General features: G+C 35.7%; 1 protein-coding gene across 1 annotated transcript in view; it reads left to right on the top strand.

The window, feature by feature from the left end:
• LOC106108407 (SCY1-like protein 2) overlaps nt 1-18,289 on the top strand; it is a 32,699-nt gene extending 14,410 nt beyond the window's left edge. Inside the window, exons 2-17 of the mRNA XM_013289573.1 lie at nt 338-573; nt 6,189-6,413; nt 7,210-7,377; nt 8,798-8,918; nt 10,008-10,103; nt 10,388-10,533; nt 11,138-11,268; nt 11,452-11,575; nt 11,727-11,872; nt 12,386-12,394; nt 12,727-12,880; nt 13,150-13,399; nt 13,703-13,842; nt 14,251-14,518; nt 14,582-14,844; nt 17,066-18,289. Of these exons, the coding sequence (XP_013145027.1) occupies nt 409-573; nt 6,189-6,413; nt 7,210-7,377; nt 8,798-8,918; nt 10,008-10,103; nt 10,388-10,533; nt 11,138-11,268; nt 11,452-11,575; nt 11,727-11,872; nt 12,386-12,394; nt 12,727-12,880; nt 13,150-13,399; nt 13,703-13,842; nt 14,251-14,518; nt 14,582-14,844; nt 17,066-17,377 (2,718 nt within the window). The 5' untranslated portion in view covers nt 338-408 and the 3' untranslated portion in view covers nt 17,378-18,289. The remainder of the gene's footprint in view (nt 1-337; nt 574-6,188; nt 6,414-7,209; nt 7,378-8,797; nt 8,919-10,007; nt 10,104-10,387; nt 10,534-11,137; nt 11,269-11,451; nt 11,576-11,726; nt 11,873-12,385; nt 12,395-12,726; nt 12,881-13,149; nt 13,400-13,702; nt 13,843-14,250; nt 14,519-14,581; nt 14,845-17,065) is intronic.
• The last annotated feature ends 476 nt before the right edge of the window (nt 18,290-18,765 follow it).

Here is an 18,765-nt window from a genome sequence, read left to right as displayed (position 1 = left end):
TTGCTTAACAAATCTGTAGTTTCTCTGGTATTGCGTATTACTATGAACATCATTGGGCTCTTTTGCCCCCTTATTTTATAAAAAAAAAACCATATGAATAACACGTAAGGCTACATTTGATAAAAATATGCACAATTCTTGGGTTATACTTGTTATTGTTCTTATAAAACCAGCAAGATATTTTTTTTATACCACGCAGACGAATTCGTATCGAGAAACGACATTCATTCAGTGTGGACATTAGTTAAGGCTTTACATTATATAGCGCCATCTATAAGCACCTAAACGAAATTGTACATCGACCTTTATTAACAGTGATCATTTCATATTGTTTTAGGCTCAAGCCGTGGTGATTCGCAGTCCGTGGACGCTGAATCCGTGTCACTTGCTAGCGCTGTGACTTCCGGTATGGCTACGATCATATCGAAGCTCAAGATCACCGGGTCCCCATCGCCGCCACCGCTAGACGGCAACCATATCCTGCAATTCTTCGAAGTGGGCGAGGAGTCTGCCAATGCTGGCCCTGGTCTGGTGTGGAGAGTGCATGATGCGTACAGGAAGAGCGATGGAAAGGTAAGTTGATAAAAAATCAACAGACAGCTGTCTGACATCAAAATAAATTGTAGATCTACCTATTTATTTGTAACGCATTATAACGAGGTAACTCGCCGTAAATTGATAGCAAACAATAATTCTCTAACGTCCGAAATTAATATTTGATCCTTGAGAACGGTCCGAAAATTACTTAATTATGTAACGAAGTACGAAAATTAAACGATTGCCATCTTAACAGTATTGTGAATATTTAAATCTAATTAACCGCATTCACAGCACTACGTTGATGTTTACACAAGCGATTTAGTCAACCGCTTTTAACACATCTCAACCGAGTTCATTCGAAGCCGGCAACAGCGTGTAATAACATTCCACGATGATTCCACTCCACTAAGCTAACAAACAGATTGCAGTTGGTCGGCTCTATTCAAACTCAATGAAACACGAACGCCACTCATTAGACGCTACTATTGCGAAGTGTCGAACGAATTTTATTTATAAACATCGATTGACTATTAAATGACACGATTTACAATAAAAAAATGGAATTGCATTAAATGTTAGCTTTTTGGTTTCTCATATAATTCCAAAGATCTGAAGCGAATGCTGGCTGTCTACAATTATATTACGCCGTAAATTTAATGAAACATAATTTATGTCATGATAGGAATTATTAAATACAAAATGAAATCCATTTACAAATTAAAGAGAATAAACCAAGCATTATGTAATATTTTATTTACCATCAGAAATGTCAATTTAGTTACTAAAATATTTTTATTAACTTTAAATTGTCGTGGTTTTTATAAATATAATGTTTGTAAGATACGGGTTTCTTACCACGATTGGGTTGTTTTACCTACCGATATTTCGGCACAGTTGCATGCGCTATGTTCATGGGGTGACTCAGGCAACAGCCTGTTCAATACTGAACAAGTATCTTACAATAATCACATTTTTTTTAAGGTTTGTTGAGATAGCGCTTGACCACGATCACTTAATAAATGAGATGAATTTATTTCATAAATAAATAAGTATGGCAATATTTTTAATTTTTTTCGAAGTAAGTGACCTATTGTTTCATTGATCCTTTTACCCCCCTCCCTTCTCGCTGTAGATGACTACAGCGAGAAATAGTAGTAAACTAGTGAATTACTGAAAACTTGAAAAACACATATTTCACAGAATTCATTTCGATCTTGGCATAACATCGTTATTCAAAACTTAAGTACGTAGACAAAGGTTTTGTTACAAAGGAGCATAATATTTAATTAAACGCTCGTATTTATTTTAACCCTCGAAATAAGAGGACCTATTGCTAACTATTTCAAATTAGGTCCCAAGCATTAATACAAGCCGACAACTGAACACTGAACTGTCGCAACGCTGCCCTCCGGGACAGGCTGAAAACGAACTCCGCATGGCTTATGCGGTCCACGCTGAGCCTGCAGCCCATTGTTGTCGGTTTAACTTTTTTTTATTTAGCTCATAAGAAACTGTTTTTGTGACAACAATAAAAGTCTTTATTTTTACAAGCGTGGCATCGATTAACACCAAAAAGGTTTTGACCAAACGAATTAAGATTGCCGACATAGGAGTATTTAAAGTACGTAAATAAAAACGCTTAAGAGATCGCGGACACCCCCATGACTAAACTATCGCACAACTATTAATTCTCCCTTTAATTTCTATAAGCTTATATGGAGGTGCGCATACTTCTCGAGTTTTACTTGTGCAACTAAACAGTTAAGTAGGCTGCGAAACAATCGACAATCGCGCTACAGTTGTGGAATAGTTTAGTCAAAGGTGTGCACCGACTCTAAGAAACTCCAAACTTTTTTTAACCGATATTTCAATCGGATGGGACTGTCAAGTCAAGACACATAATACAAAATCAATGTGCTTACATGTTCATACTGATCTAGCACCCGACTAAACTATAGGCCAGTTTGTAGTGTGCGAGGGCACTAAGTTTACAAATATAAGGTAGTGTTAGATTTTGATGGGCCTTTTAATATAATTTAGATTCTTTGTTTAAGATGTGAGGACGATAAATTAACCGTGTCACTTGCCGTGTGCTTTTATTGATTATTGGAGCGTATGCCGTAACTCTGACCTATAATGGGGCGATTGATTAAAAATATACACTTTCACGTCTATAAAAACCATAAAAAAAACTATATTTTATGTCCGGAAAGATTCAACGTATACGCCGGGTTAAAAAATTCCATGTGAGCATAAGATAAAAGTGTGTTGGAACATTATTCCAAGGAGCTCAAACTACGAAGTAGCAGATATCCTTAATGGTACGAAATGTTGCTCTTTGAGTTACAAGTTTTTTGAAACTCTCAATTTTAACAAAGTATCTACTCGTCTAAAAAGTTACTCCTCTTTATCAAACTTGCACAAGTTCTATAATAGGCCACATCTATATTTATACATATAATAAATCTGTGAATGTCTGCACGTTCAGCTTACTTCCATTTCTATGTATAATTTAAAAAAAAAAGTTCTATCAACCATATTGAGTTCAGTGTGGATTGGTTGAATGCATTCGTCATTGACACTCTTAGAAGACTGACGCTCATGACCGTAAGAAAATCGGTTACATATAAAATTTAAAAACGAAATCACTTATACAGTCACGGATATCCGCGGTGCACCACTTTATGCAAAGAAACAAACTCCGCTTACTACAAATAACTAATTAGATAGCAGGGAGTGCTGCAAAGGAAGGTAACTATAACCATAACTTTAGTTTCTTTTTATTATTTATAATATTATAATATTTCTTTGTTGCCTAAGATGTCAGCAATTACAGCATATATCAAAAAAATATTTTTTTAATAAATAGCCTTACACTTGCGTCACGCTTTAGGCTATATATTTTAACACCCTTAAACTTAAGGGGTAACTATTTTGGATAAAAACCTAATGTGGGAAAGAGACCATAAGTTGCTACCAACATCAAGAAATAAGGATTGCTAAGGTTTGTCATGTTATGTCATTTTGACATTTGCAATTGATAATTTGACAAATGTAAACAATACAGTAAAATTTTCATAATTTCATGCGGATGAAGTCGCAAGGGAACAGCTAGTTATTAATAAAAGGAGACGTTTTAAACGATTGTAGCTTTTTAGGTTGAACAGCGCCTGTTTCCCGGATTGTACATCCTGTGTTTCAAACCCAGGGCCTGTAGATTATTGCTCCACCAATGCTCTGATAATTCAAAACATAGTAATAGAATTAAAGGCGGTATATTTACATGTTGGAAGGTTCGCCGCAGAGCACTATCTCGGGGATTAGTGTCTATTGAAATTAATTAAAACTTGAGGGATCGGGATCTGTCTTGCGGTTGGTGAAAACTAAGTAATGTATAAGTACGAATCGAGTTCAACACAACCTTGTTAGTAGGTATTTAAATGCATCATGCATTAAGTTTCTTTTCTGTTAAAACTTTTTAATGAACATGACAAAGATAAACTTTATAAGTTTATGTTCCACCTCGTTTAAGCAGAAAACTTGCTTGAGAAAAGCATCTACATATATTGCAATTTTTAAATATAATAAATTTCCATGTTATTGAAGAGCTATAAAATGTGTAGAGGCGCAATAAGGGTATATGAATTTGGGTCAAGGACACAATATCTCATAACCTGGGATGACGTCATCCATTAACATGTCACATCTTTAGATCATTACGTTCTCAATGCCGCAAAATTCAATTTAGCATACCGTTTTTTTGTATTTAATCTTTTTAATATTACGCACTTTACATACATCTATTTGATGAAATACAAGAAATTATATTGAAAGTCATGTAGATGTTACATACATAAGAATGTGGGCGAATTTTAAGTTAGGGTTTTTTGGCATTTACGGGCGACAGTACTTTGTTTTTTTTTGTCAAGTCAATTTCGAAAGTGGTATTAAAGATAGCCTAAATGGTTCAAACTTTAAGGTTAAATAGAGGTGAATCTTAATATACTTTTACTAAAATTATTTTATTGTTTCCAATAACTGTCCAAGTCTTGTCATTGTTATAGTTCGACTTTGCTTTAATAAAATTTTCTACTGATTGAAATGTATTTCACCGATTATTTACAATACTAACATCTGCCTACGATATTCCAAATTAGTTAGGTCAATTTACTTAACAAAGTTTTTATTAGTTTGTTCTATGTTAAGTTATTATGTTGTATAACTTACTTTCTTAAGTAAATACATTCAAAGGTAAAATTAAGAAGTTTATAACTTCTTAAGTAAGTTTATATCTTGAATAATATTGAGTGTTCGGTAATAAGTTTTGCAAAGTAACGTTAATACTTACTGACTTTTAATTATTATTAATCTTTATATCGTTTTTTATATGGAATAGCTTTTGAAGCTTTTAATTTTAGAAAAACCTTTTAAGAGTCAACATCACATCTACGTATTTTTTTTAATAGTGTTATTAATAAATGGATTTGTCGGTGCATTTTGACATGAGGTGGCACTAAACTTCAACTAACATAGTACTTTTCAAAGTTACCGGTGAAAAAAATTTATTTCCATATTTACGTATATACATATATATTTAATACCTTTGTGTGTAATAAAACAAAATTCGTGGCTGTTCTTTGATGTTGAAGGAAAACAAAATTGAATGTCGAGGGTAATTTATTTCCTAATTACCCAAGAGAGGAGGACCGTGTGAATGAAAAATAGTCTTGCTCTTTATGACTCTCACAAACAGGCCACCGTAATCCCAAATGAGAATATACGTAAATGACTTTCTGTATAAAACCAGGGTACGGTAAATATTGTGATGCTATAATAACTAACGTATCATTGATTGTAAATAATATAAACATAAAGTGCTGCTCAATTTTAACTGAACAAATGAACTATAGAGTTGAAACGTGTACCTAGAACAAAGTTCTCTTTACATATTTATACCAATTATCAAGTTAATTAGTTTCATGATAATGCTACATAGAGTTTAGTTCATAAACAGAATGTTATACTCACGGACACAGAATGTCACACTCTATTTGAACATAATATCGAAATAAAAGGTTGAATACGGCTTTCTAGAGTATTTCACATATCTGGACGGTATAAACCAATTTAGGATGATCCACACCGACACTGCCTCTTTTTGCCACATGCAAAAAGAGGCAGTCTTATAATTAAAAAACCATTGGATTCATTTTTAATGTAAGGCTTTCACTATAGCGAAGTTTACAATACATTTTCCCTCATTCATCAATTACAAAGAAGTGTTCATTCGTCAATTAGCTTTGAAGTCTATTTCGGATTATCCCACCTAAAATACTAATGATGTTAAATATAAATGATTTACTGCTTCCCTAAGATATATTATAGGTTACTTAAGCAGTTCCCTAACAGCGTGTGCAGACGTAAAACTAAACTATCGCACAACTGTTTTGTCACCCTTTGATTCTTATGAGCTTATATAGAGGTTCGTACACTACTGATTTTTAATTCTGGAACTAAAAATCGAGTATAAAACAGTTGGGCTGCGAAACAATCGACAATCGCACAATAGTTGTGCGACAGTTTATTCAAAGATGTGCACCCGCTCTAATATGGATTTCTTTCAGTAAATCTATCGTGTTTGTTAACAGGAGTGTTCGGTCTTCGTGTTCGATAAACGCGTAGCTGAAAAGTTGTACAAGCCGAAGCGCAGGGAGACCATGATTGAAAGGATCCGTTACAGCGTCATTCAGCTCGAGAAGATGCGTAACCCTAAGATGCTGCAGATCATCCACTCGCTCGAGGAAAGCAACAATACCATCGCGTTCGCGTCTGAGTCCGTGTTAGGCAGCCTCCATAACATTTTGGCATGGCATGTAAGTAAAGTGTTTACATCTTGACATGAAGGCATTTTCAGTACTGACTTTACCGATAGTTTCTCTCAGCGATCACCCAACTCGGTCTAGTCTACGGTCACTCGGTCTTGGTCTACTCAAAACACAACCTCCATCTGTCTATCTGTAATCTGTTATTGCATGTATAACCTAATCCGATCTGAGCCAGAAACTTTCGAGTGGAGCTCCTGTGAGAGTGATGACGTAAAAAGTGTACAAATTCCATAAATGCGGTAATGCAATATTTCGCCAATCAAAGCGAAAGAAGTATTTGTCAATGTCAGTAGGATAAATATTTTTTCTTTACATGTTCCTTGTAACTCGGAGAAAAAAAATTCTATTCTTATTAGTGTTTTCTTTTACCAAACAAAATGTTAAGGTAAAGAAAGAATAAGTTAAGCTTTTCACTTTGTTTGTAGAAAGGAACGATATTGTATTGCTTGAAGCTTACGAGAAAATCGGATTATTGTTGCCGAGATGTCCAGATTCAAAGCTTTAGCAAACAAAGACTATAAGTACAGACATCGAGTGTATTAATTTTTGAAATGAAATGTTAAGTAATTAATTATATTTGTGATTTTTTTTTTAATGTCAGTCAAAAGATGATACCATTTATCACGATCTTTGTGGTAAACCTTACCACAGTAGACATAAAACCATCGCCTTCCAATTTCCCTTCAAGTTAAAAGCGTGTAGTTACTTCTAGTGCAATATCACTAAACAAGCAAATGCTACCGGTATAACGGACTTATATTTCATTATCACGCATTTTGTTTAGGAGATGGAGTCTATAACGGTGAACGGACTTCCGCCGGTTATGCCCTATCCATTGAACCTTGGGCCGCCTGGTTCACCGCTACCATCGCCGACGGATTCTTCGATGCGCCCTCCCTTCGCCAAGGAGTACTACTTCATAGACTTGGAGTTGCGTTACGGTCTGCTTCAGGTAAGTGCGTTTTATCAATTTTTAAAAATACAAATAAACTAAATGTAATTTTCTAGAATATATCTTTAGAAATTTTTTTGCTCAATGCCCTTAGGGATAAGAGATTAACGTCGGCGAGCACATTTACAACCGCAGTGACCTTCGCTTTGATTTCTTAAAATGTTTCGATATATAACTGGAACCGTAATGAAACAATCTTCTTAAAACATTTCATTTGTTTGATTTTCAAAAACTTTGACTTGATTGTGCGCTATTATTGTACTAGTTATTTCATCATCACCAGCTCATTATATGTCCCCACCGAGGGGCTCGGAGCCTACCCTAAAGTTAGGGTGACTAGGCCATAGTCAACCACGCTGGCCCTAAGCGGGTTGCTTGACTTCACACACATCTTTGAATTTCTTCGCGATATGTGCAGGTTGCATCACGATGTTTTCCTTCACCATTGTTTATTATCTTTTAAATATTGTTGGAGCTCTTCATGATCTGCAGCTCAAAAAGCTTTCAAATACTACTCTAACGACACAAATGTACATTATGTACAGTCGGGGAATTTGGCGATATTCCTCCAGTATAGTTGTTTAAACTTTTACACACATTGAGGTAACGACACGAAAATTGTTCCGATGGGATCCAACTTTTAAATGTGTTAGTACGAAAATAAGTTGGTCGGTGGTACGCGGCTAACTATTTTTTTTACTATCCTGTCATTCGTTCAATTCTCTGATGCAATGTTGGCTTATTTGTTAGAAAAAGCAGAGTTTGTCTCGTTTTGTCAAGCAATTTTTCTGTAAGTGGTACACCGCGGATTTTCGCAATTGTACATTTGTACACCGCTTTCACTTTTAACTACATGTTATTCCCAAAGTTATCATCATTTATACGCAAATAAAGAGTTATTAATGTATGTCAGATAGGGGCTTGATTGTAAATGAATTGGTTTTCGTGTTACTTTTGTTGGCGCGTAGCTCCCAATAGCTGACCCGACGCGGCCCAATTACAACTGGGGCTGTCACTCAAAAGAATTTATTCCACGTAATCTCGAGTTCCAACATTTCGGTTAGCTTTCTACGCGATGTTCAAATCAATGGAAATCGAAGCTGCTTTTGATTGTACAAACCCTTTCATTTCGTTTATAATAGTGAATAAAGTTGCTATTATTATATCTTATAAGATTTTTTTATTGTTTTAAATGATGTGCTTAATTAAACGGAACTTTAAATTGATTTATATTATTTTTTTAAATAACATGAGAACTCACACTAACCGAGAAGGGTAGGCAAAGAATACTGACTTTTATTTAGCGCGGTCTTAGCACACTCCTCTCACCTTTTTCATATTATCTTAATACCTACGATATTCATCAATCTGTACAGTTTGTCTGTTCATTTTTAATGTCTACACTTTTGTGTATATCTAGATCATCGAAGCTCTGCATTTCTTGCACTACACGGTGCGTCAGATCCACCGAAACATCTGCCCCCAGGTGATAATTGTCACTAAACGTGGCACTTGGAAACTCTTCGGCCTCGAATTTGTGGGTAAGTTTCAATAACCTATATTATTTTAACTACCAGCTGTCGTCCGCAAGTTACGTTATCGGAAATTTGGTCTACCCGTTACGCTATTTTGTCAGCGCGGTATTAAAATAGGTAACCTATAATATGCTTATCCATGTCAGCTACTAGATTTTGCTGCATTACAACTAACTTAAAATATACCCAAGTTCATAATAGTCAAATGGCAGGATACGAAGTTACGACCATGTGATCGGTAGTTCGCTGTCATTTATCACTAGGATATTGGGGCCTCTTTTCATAAACGAAGCCAGCAAAGGACCGTCAGAAATTTCAATGTAACGTAATTAGTACAACTATGTACACTTTCACTCAAAATATTTTAAGTTCAAAGAAACGATGGAACACTTTGATCTTGTACATTTTTCTATGGCTTACTAAATACCCTTGTAGTCTTTTCATTTCACATTTTATAGGTAATAATTAATTATAATCAGATTAGAATTTATTCATTAGAATAGAAATTTATTTTTCAAATCTAATGTTAACAAAATTAAAATTTTGTTTTATTTCTAAGAGTGTACGTATCATGATTACCATAACAGTATATCCATAAATAGATTTAGTCAAAGTTTTAAATAACATTACTAGTTAAAAATTGTCAATGCTTCAAAAATTCTAACGAATATGGGCACGAATAGAATCGCGTTAGGTGGGTAATTTAAAGTGCGTATAGCTAAAGCCCGAGGCTTCGCTGGGATGGAGGATCAAATTTTGATTACGTTGAAATTTATATCAAAATTACTTGATACTTGTGAGATATATGCGATTAAATTTACGCTACGTCAAATTAAACAATTAAATCGGCCGAAGTTAATTAAATGTAGATTGATTTTAACTCCTGTTCATATAGTTACGTCTTTATTTTTTGATGTAATAAATTATTATAAATTGATAACTGACCGAACTCATGTGAAAACGTGCCTCAACGTCATGTTCTGTTTGAGAAGAGCGTGCGAGCGAGAGCGCCGAACAAGCGGTAGAGAGGCACGCTTTACCGAAGCGTTAGGCTTATTGTTCGTTCACTTTTTTAAGAAAATGTAATTCATACAGAGGACATTACGGGCCCCGATCCGACTGATATGGTTCCTGTGGCGCCGTGGTCCATAAAGATTGCTAAGCTCTGCCAGCCGAACCTGGACTTCGTTGGTAATTTATACATTTCTTTTTTTTAACATATAAAACTAATGTTTATCTCTTACTAGCTTTTACCCGCGACTCCGACTAAGAATTAAAAAAAATCAAAAGTGAGCCTATGTATTCTTCCAGACTATCCTCTATATACATACCAAATTTCATCGGGATTCGTTCACACGTTTACGCTAAGAAACATCCATCCATCCTTTCCTCTTACGGACCCGTAACTAATCTCTACTTACCTAATGCCATGTGTACACGACGGTTTTAATAAATGAAATTTATTTTTGTAATAGCTCCCGAAATGCAGACTAACGCGCATTGCAACATATTATCGGATATGTTTTCGCTGGGTCTTGTCATCTGCGCCATCTTCAACAGCGGCAGGTCTTTGATCCAAGCCAATAATAATCCAATACTCTACATGAAGCAGATGGACTTCGTAAGTGAAATATAGGCAAAGATGTATCTAAGACTAAAAATAGAACAAGACAATTTTTATACGTACTATATAGTTTAAACTATCGTAAGACATTACTATAAGCGAAACATCACGCCTTTATCCTCCGGCAATGGCATGATAAAGGCGTGAGTTGAGCCGTTTTTTAATTTTCACTTAACATACTATATAGTCTACCGTATTTCCAAGGATCAGAACTTTTAGCGTGGACTCTAACACTGTTAAATTACTTATTAAATACTAAACATATAGAGTTACATTTTACTGAAAATATTTCCTTTGTTAATGGCCATTATACATGTCCAACGACAACCCTTATTAATGATTTATGTGGCGAGAAACTTTGGTAACATTAACCTTTAGCATCTAACTTTCATAGTTAACGACGAATTGCAATTAGTAAAGAACTTTCAACATTATTTATTACTTTAATAGTTTCGTCTAAAAGCTATATATCTTTGTATAATAAAATAATTAATAAAATCCATCTTTTAAGTACATAATTTGAAAATATTTTTTTTATACAAATCGATAAGAATGTAAATTATACCAATGGTACGATCTATCGACTTTTTGCGCTGTATAGTTGGAGCAACAAGTGGATGCGGTACTGCCTCGCTTGCCGGGTGGTCTTCAAGAGGCAACGCAGCGTCTGCTCTCAAGGGACCCACACCCTCGACCGACGACCCAACTCCTTCCGCTGATTAAATACTTTAAGTAAATATAACGGGTGTACTAACAAACTGTTTTAATTAATTAAAATTTAAGAGCAAAAAATTTAAATTTTCTTAATATTTGATTAGGTTAACATTTCGTATATATATTCAAGTATAAAAAAATATTCGACTCTTGACTAGTTCAACATATGTTACAAGAATATATCACCGTTTTGTCGCTCAGATGCCAGAACGAGCCGGCGATCCAAGCGATGCAGTTCATTGACGTCATCACCATGAAAGATCCAAGCCAAAAAACCAACTTCTATAACGCCGTGCTACTAGAAGCATTACCGTACATTCCGAAGGTACTAACTCCTTCTTTAAACTTGTTACTTAAATTGCGTTAAATCATAATTACGGCCTTGTACAGTAAACGTGTCACTTCTTCATCACCACAAAACAAATTTTCTTCATTGATAATCGCTTCTTTCCGATTGACTGATGACCTTGTTACAGAAACTCCGCTGGCAACATATTTGGCCGGCGCTACAACTGGAAGTAAGGACTGCTGAGGTGTTGGGGCCTGTACTGCGGCCCATTATGTGGCTCACTAATGACGCCACACATGAGGAGTTTGAAAACCACGTTCTTCCCACGCTCAAGTAAGTATTACAAGATACCCGATTCCAGGATTGTGATTTGTAAGGATTTAATCCCTTTGGATAATTAGAAACGTGACGATTTGAACTGAGTTTCCTCATTTATAACTAAGAAAAAATTTACACAAAAGCACATAGATTTAGACAATAAATATCTATCGCAGTAAATGGACCGATGATCAGTAGAGGCTCATATTTGTATTGATTTAATGAGAAATTATAGAAGTTATATGTCAAAATAATGAACTATGTACTTTCTTTCTCGTAAAATATTCCTTTCGATAAAAATCTAGCACGGTCGGTAGAGAATTACCCATTACTTTTTGGTTGATTGAGTTTCAAATGTACTTAACATTTACTGACGCATCTTTTTTGTGACGCATCAAACTTATTCTTTTTTTACCACTTTGTATAGTTTGCCTTTTATTTATACATATAATATCATTTTCAGTGTCGGCGTATAATTTCATATCTTCTTTACGTTCTAAATCACAATGTTTTTATCTGCGTACTCAGGATTTACTGGTAAGTATTAAGTACTGTTCATTACTTACATCTATTAATTAAAAATCTGTTTACATTTTAAACAACCATTTATTAATAGTTAACTCTGAATAAAATTTACGTTTATTATTACATTTGTTGCTTCTTTACTAGATAACCCTTTGGAATCGATTACGTTTGATTTTTTTTTTGTTTAAGCATTTTTTAATATTGCACTTCACCTCTTTACTGTATTACATTATTCCTATGTTATTACATTCCAACTATGAACTGCTTAAAGCTTGTATGGGGATCGATAGATTTATTCTTTTACCGAAAGATTTGATATAGAAGAGAAACAGTTACCTCCACAGGAATCTGATGAATTCGCCGAAGAATTTGGAGGCTTCTGTACTGCTGTTAGAGAGTATGCACGTAATTTTTAAGAAGTGCCAAAAAGATGTAATCAACGATGAGTTGATGCCACTGCTGTACAGCTCGATGGATCATAACTCCAACCAGATCCAGGTAACAGAAACCTTGTGATTCCTCTTAACATCTTAGCATACTTTTATATCCATTGTACATACTTAAACAGTGATAGAAATCCTTGTTTTTGTCAAGTTTTCTAGTTAACAAAATCAGTACTATCATCATATACCGTTTAAAGCCGTGATTTTTGTCACACCTCTGTTAGTTTTACTCTGGATTAAAAGAAAACGTCGTACAACTGGAGGGGTTAGGCTGAACTGCTTAGTTTCTTTATTTAATATTGTTTCGTTTATTACTCTTACTAGACGTCGTGTATGATGGGCCTACTGAATGTCACCGAATACATCGAAGAGGAGGATTTACATTCCCTTCTCTTGGGCAAAGTGAAAACGGTGATCGAAAAGAACAAGAGTGATGTTAAGGTCATCAGTTTGACCCTTGGGTTTTACGAGAAGGTTCTCGGTAGACTTGAGACGAGTGACATCGTGGACTACCTGATCCCAACTATACTCGCCATGCGCTTAAGTGACCCGGACATTATCAACCGGGTTGTCAGTAAGTACATTATGTTGGACACAGCACCTTATTATAATAATTTGTTTTGTTTTAATTCATGTTCCGAAGCGCATTCATGATTGCTGCGACCTTTAACACGTTGTAAACGTTTTAATACTATTTTATTGCCTATGCCCTTTTGTGTGTAATTTAATAAAACCTTCGTCAGTTATCTAAGCTTGGCGATCATAGCATATGCAGTCTTGTATAACAGCGCTGCGAAGACATGTTTTAAATTATATTTGTCGCGGTATCTGTACCAAATTAAAAAATGGGATGTGGCAAGGTTAATTTTAATTCCAGAACTTTATAAGGCGATCCTAATGGAAAAGAAGTTTGGATTGACCCCCGACACATTGGCTACCCAATTGATACCATCCTTGGCACCGCAGACCATCAATCCTGGATTGAGTATCGAACAGTTTACCAACCTTATGGAGGTAGTAATATCTAATTTAAGTTACAAAACGTTTTATCACGATGTTTATCTATGTTTTAAAAAATAGACTTTAGGTTGTTAAAATACTATAGATTAAATTGACTAAAAACGCCAAATAAAATTTCAACTTTAAATTTAAAATAAGGTGAAAGATATTTGTTTCAGTAATTGAACATATAAATGTAACATTGTATGTTGTGTATTGCGATATACAAAAACTCACAGGTGAATTTCCAAGATAACAAAAGTTTTACGATACTATAAAAGTAACGTTTCATGGTTATTTTCTAACTCATCCTCTTTGCACTGAGCCGATTGAAAAGTAAATATATTAAAAAGTTAAAATGTTAGGTATTAAACAAGTCACATAAGATATAGATAACTCAGTTATATATGAACGTTGTTCCTATAGATATTGTATGACATGCTGGACAACATTGACAAGAATCAACGCCACAAATTGAGAATGGATGGGCGTGGCACCGGGAGCCCCGATCGTCACAGGGCCCTCCGCCATCAGATGAGCAATGAAAACATGATCGCCCCGCCGTTTAACATACCCAACCTGCGCGTGGAGAAGCGCAAGACTTCTAGCGCCGAGGACATGGCGCGTAAAAACTCCGCCAGTGGCCCCAGCCCCATCAGCGGCATCGGTGCATTCAAGAACAGATTCACCCTGGGTAAGTTCATTTCTTTACAAATTGTTTTTTTAAATATTATGAACGATTACTTCACCCTCACAGGTAAAGGCATCGGACAATGGTTCTTCGGATCCAGCAGCACGGCTAACAATGATAACAATTTCTTGCGCGTCGGCAACGCTTCGCCCAATCGCCGTCTATCGGATAACACACTTATGACGCCTAAGATTCGCATTGCGCCATCTTGCTCATCGTCTCCGGGCGGGACCCCGGGCGGCAACAGCTCGGGCCTGCCTACACGGCGCCACTCCAGCATTGGCCCCCAGGAACGTCGTGCATCTGCCGTTAATCTATCGCCGCCAACCGTAAGTGATGATAATAATTTAACATTTCTAACGAAAGATTTACAATTAACAACAAACTGACACAACACCATTGGACACATTAGGCAACGCGTAGATGACGGTGTACGAAAGGTACGGAGTGTTATCGTTAATAACGGTGAAGTGACGGTATTGTTTTGGCAGGGCTACCAGATCAGAGGACGTGGTGGTTCAGGCTCGAGCCTGTCAGTGCCGGCGAGTTCCCGTGCTGTTGTAAGTTAAGCCACTCGTGCGTCTATCCGAAGGAGCACTGTCGCTCAACCCTCTATTGAATGTCGAGTTGAACGGCTTAGCATTTTATGTGGTCTGTCCTCTTTTGCGGTTGCGTCTTCTTCCCAAACTGACAGGGAGAGATAATGTCTCATCAATCATATTTTCATTTCACTCGTACATTTGCACGAACCCGGTTGGCGTTTGTATCACACGTTTCGAACTCTGTCTGTCTGATCATGTCCCCTCATCACATTACATCAACGCTGTCACATCTAACACCTGCGTCATCATAAAGAAGTGATGCATGCCCAGTAACTGCCAGTGATTGCACTGATGCATGAGCGCCTCGCGATATCCTACATATTCCTCCGAAGTCAAGGAGTAAATGTAACCGCATCATTTAAAAACAAATGCAACTCGCCAATGGCGATTACAATTTTGCCTTCGTGTCGTCGATTATCTGGTCTTCTAAATTTGGTTCCTTTACCCAATTGGCTATTTGGTTATTTGTTTTTCGAAATTCCTTTCTAGTTAATAACACTAATAAAAATACATCTTCAAGATTAGTATAATAAACAGTACCGATTGCTACTACGATCATTTGCATTACACAGGCCGAGAAACATCTGTCAACGTTGTAAGTAGAAATAAAAAAGTGTGCGTTCATCATCATTATTGAAATGGCTTTAAGCCGTAATGTATAACGCTGTCTCATTCACTGTTGCTATTTGTTCTTCTATGCAGCTTGCACGGAGCATGATCGTGAGTATGACTCCCCTTCTACATGTGTCAGGCTGAGCGGTTTCTACTTCTATCATTTCTCTGATCACTTTCGTAATCTCACGCTAAGATGTTGTCAAATTCACTTCATTTAACTTCACATATTCTGAATCAAATATTGCAACGGTTTTTATTTCATTTTTAAAAACACACTTCTGTTGAGAGTAAATTTGAATATTTCGATAATATTCCGCATGTTTATAACAAGAATGATTTTATCCAATGTCTAATGAATATATTATAAACAGATAAGTATGTAAGGTTTAGTAATAGTAGTCACTTAACTAGGCTGGACTATTTTATTTTCATCACGTCTTCTTAATTTCTCGTTCGGGTTTCCATCCACCAATTCCATCCAATGTCTATTTAAAAATGATTCTCATTTTTTACAATAAATCGACAACATCTAAGCGATAATGTAGGAGGTAAACACACATCACACATTCCATCAATCGTGCTTAAACAGAAGGATGAGACAGTGTTTAGCATGCCGTAGAAGCCCGACGCGTTACAATGTGTTGCTACAAAACAGGTATGAACATTACATCAGCAATCTGCTTACGCCACATCATCATTACACTGCTTGATTTGATATTTTTTAGGCTTTTATAGCATGTAACAATTTACATAATACAACTATACTTACAATCTTTTTTTAAAATTTTAACAATTAAACTTTTCTATTACTAACTAGTTTTCACTATTCAATTTCAGGATTCATTTTTCTCTATCTGCGGACTTACCACTGACTAAATTAATTTATTTTTTATTTGTTTAACTATCTTTATACTTTCAACCTTCTAGCATATTCCACAACGAAGAGACAGTGACGAGAAAAGTACCATCCTCAAACGGTTTATGAACAGAGTTTTCGGCCGTGCTAGCCTCGGCGGCAGGTGCACGGGCGTACACCAAGATCATATGGTTTGAAGACAAGACAACGCTGTTTTATTTACAATTTAACCGAAATGTCATTCAGTTAAACCGATACAAAAATCACATCAAGCATATTCAATAATTGTTCCATTTTGTACAGATTTTTACAGATTTTTAGATCAATATCAAAACTGGACACATTTAATGATATACATTTCATGTCTTTTTACATCTTTATTTCTTTCATGGTTTTCTTTTTTTTTTTTGACATGCTTGATGTTATATCATCTATTGAACGATTATGATTCTAAATAATTCTCTGTGGTATAACTAGGGAGGTTCCATGCCGAATACGTCGTCGAGCGTGCCGTACTTGCTGACCTCATCAATGCAGTCGATTCGTTCGCGGCGACCGTCGTGCGCTAGCGGGAGCGCAAGCGCCCAGGGCGGGTCCGGCATCCTGCAGCAGATCAGCAGCGGGGTGGTAAGGCACCTCCCCATAGGATCGCACCACAGCATGCAGGCGCAAGTGCACGCGCCCCTCGGCGTGTTGCAGAACGCCACCGCCGCCGGCTACAACGCTCTGCAACAGACCGCAATGGCCGTGCGCAAATGCCCTTCACTCAACATTACGCTCACTCGCTAGATTGCCAGCGCAAGGATTCTTCGCGACACTCATCCGTAGCTGCACCGACTAACCTCTCGTATAACTTCTTTATTATTTCTTCGGCAACGGCGATTTCCGGCCCGTCTATTCTTTAGTTAAATCTATGTTGTTCTGGTAATCGCCCATAAGATTTATTTGCAATTAATTTTAATCGACTATGTATGTTTAATTTACATGTGTTGTGTAAATGAATTTATTTTTAAATAAAAAATAATTTTGATTATGTATACGAAATGGCTATCTACATAAAAGACACAATTGAGATTTAAATTGACTAACGGAAAACATATCAGTAACATCATTTTCTATAGCTACACAAATATTCTGCGAAAATGGTCTTAATATCAATTTAACAGGCAATTGCATTATATCTCTTAAACGGTCATTTAAATTGGAGTTTTGGATATTTATTTTAAACTTTAAGGCAAATCACCTTTAATAATTTCCTACAAGAAGGATTAAACGAAGTTGAACTGAGTGAAAATGTTTACTAAAAAAAATAACCAGTAATCAAATCGTAAAAATAATTTTAATCGTCATTATGTAAAATCGAAAACGTTAAATACGATGATACAAATCTTATAATGTTGATTTTAAAATGTGCCAAAAACCACAAAAATTAGTACACATCGACGAATGTTATGGCTCAATATAAAAGAATAAGGGGGCTTTTAACTGCGAGCACTTTAATTTATTTGAAAGGCTTACTTTGCGCTCGTAAAACATGAGAGTGAAATACTGTTTGTTAAATGACAATGAAAACGTTCATAAAGTTCAGTTATACTATATTAAAGCAGCAATATAAATTGAACAATAATCCCCCTGTCGGATAAGGGTAGGCAACGCATCTGCAATTGCAGAGGTCTATGGGCAGCAGTTGCTTCGCCCTTTTGGCGGATTCAGGTGGCCGCTTGCTCTTTTGCCACCTTATGTAATAAAAAAATCAATTTAATTGTTTCTACCATTTTAAATTCATTTTATTTACAAAGTAATTGTGTATGACACATTGATTCAAAAATGCCTTATTCCTATTTTGATTAACTGAGACCCAAAAGTTTGAATCTTTATCAACTTAGGGTTTTATTAAAGTAACAGTTCGAAAAATGTTTATTACCTCTTTTTTCTTTCCAATAATAACAATCTATGCTACTTTGTTAATTTATACAACTGTGGCATAGGTTTAATTGCTTGTATAACGTAGTGATGTTTATTAAACGAAAATCATGATACATTTATGACGAAATGTCAACTTACATCTCAAGTTACTTAGAATGTAATTTACCCTGTCACGTAGAGAATTTAATATTTATACTGAAAGGTGGAAAATACTTGTTAATACATTTTCTATCAATATCTATACATATTTT

This window comes from Papilio polytes, unplaced genomic scaffold, assembly GCF_000836215.1.
Source record: "Papilio polytes unplaced genomic scaffold, Ppol_1.0 DF821544.1, whole genome shotgun sequence".
Taxonomy (NCBI): Eukaryota; Metazoa; Arthropoda; class Insecta; order Lepidoptera; family Papilionidae; genus Papilio; species Papilio polytes.
The sequence above is the reverse complement of the archived record's forward strand: the minus strand, read 5'-3'. Positions and strand labels throughout refer to the sequence as shown.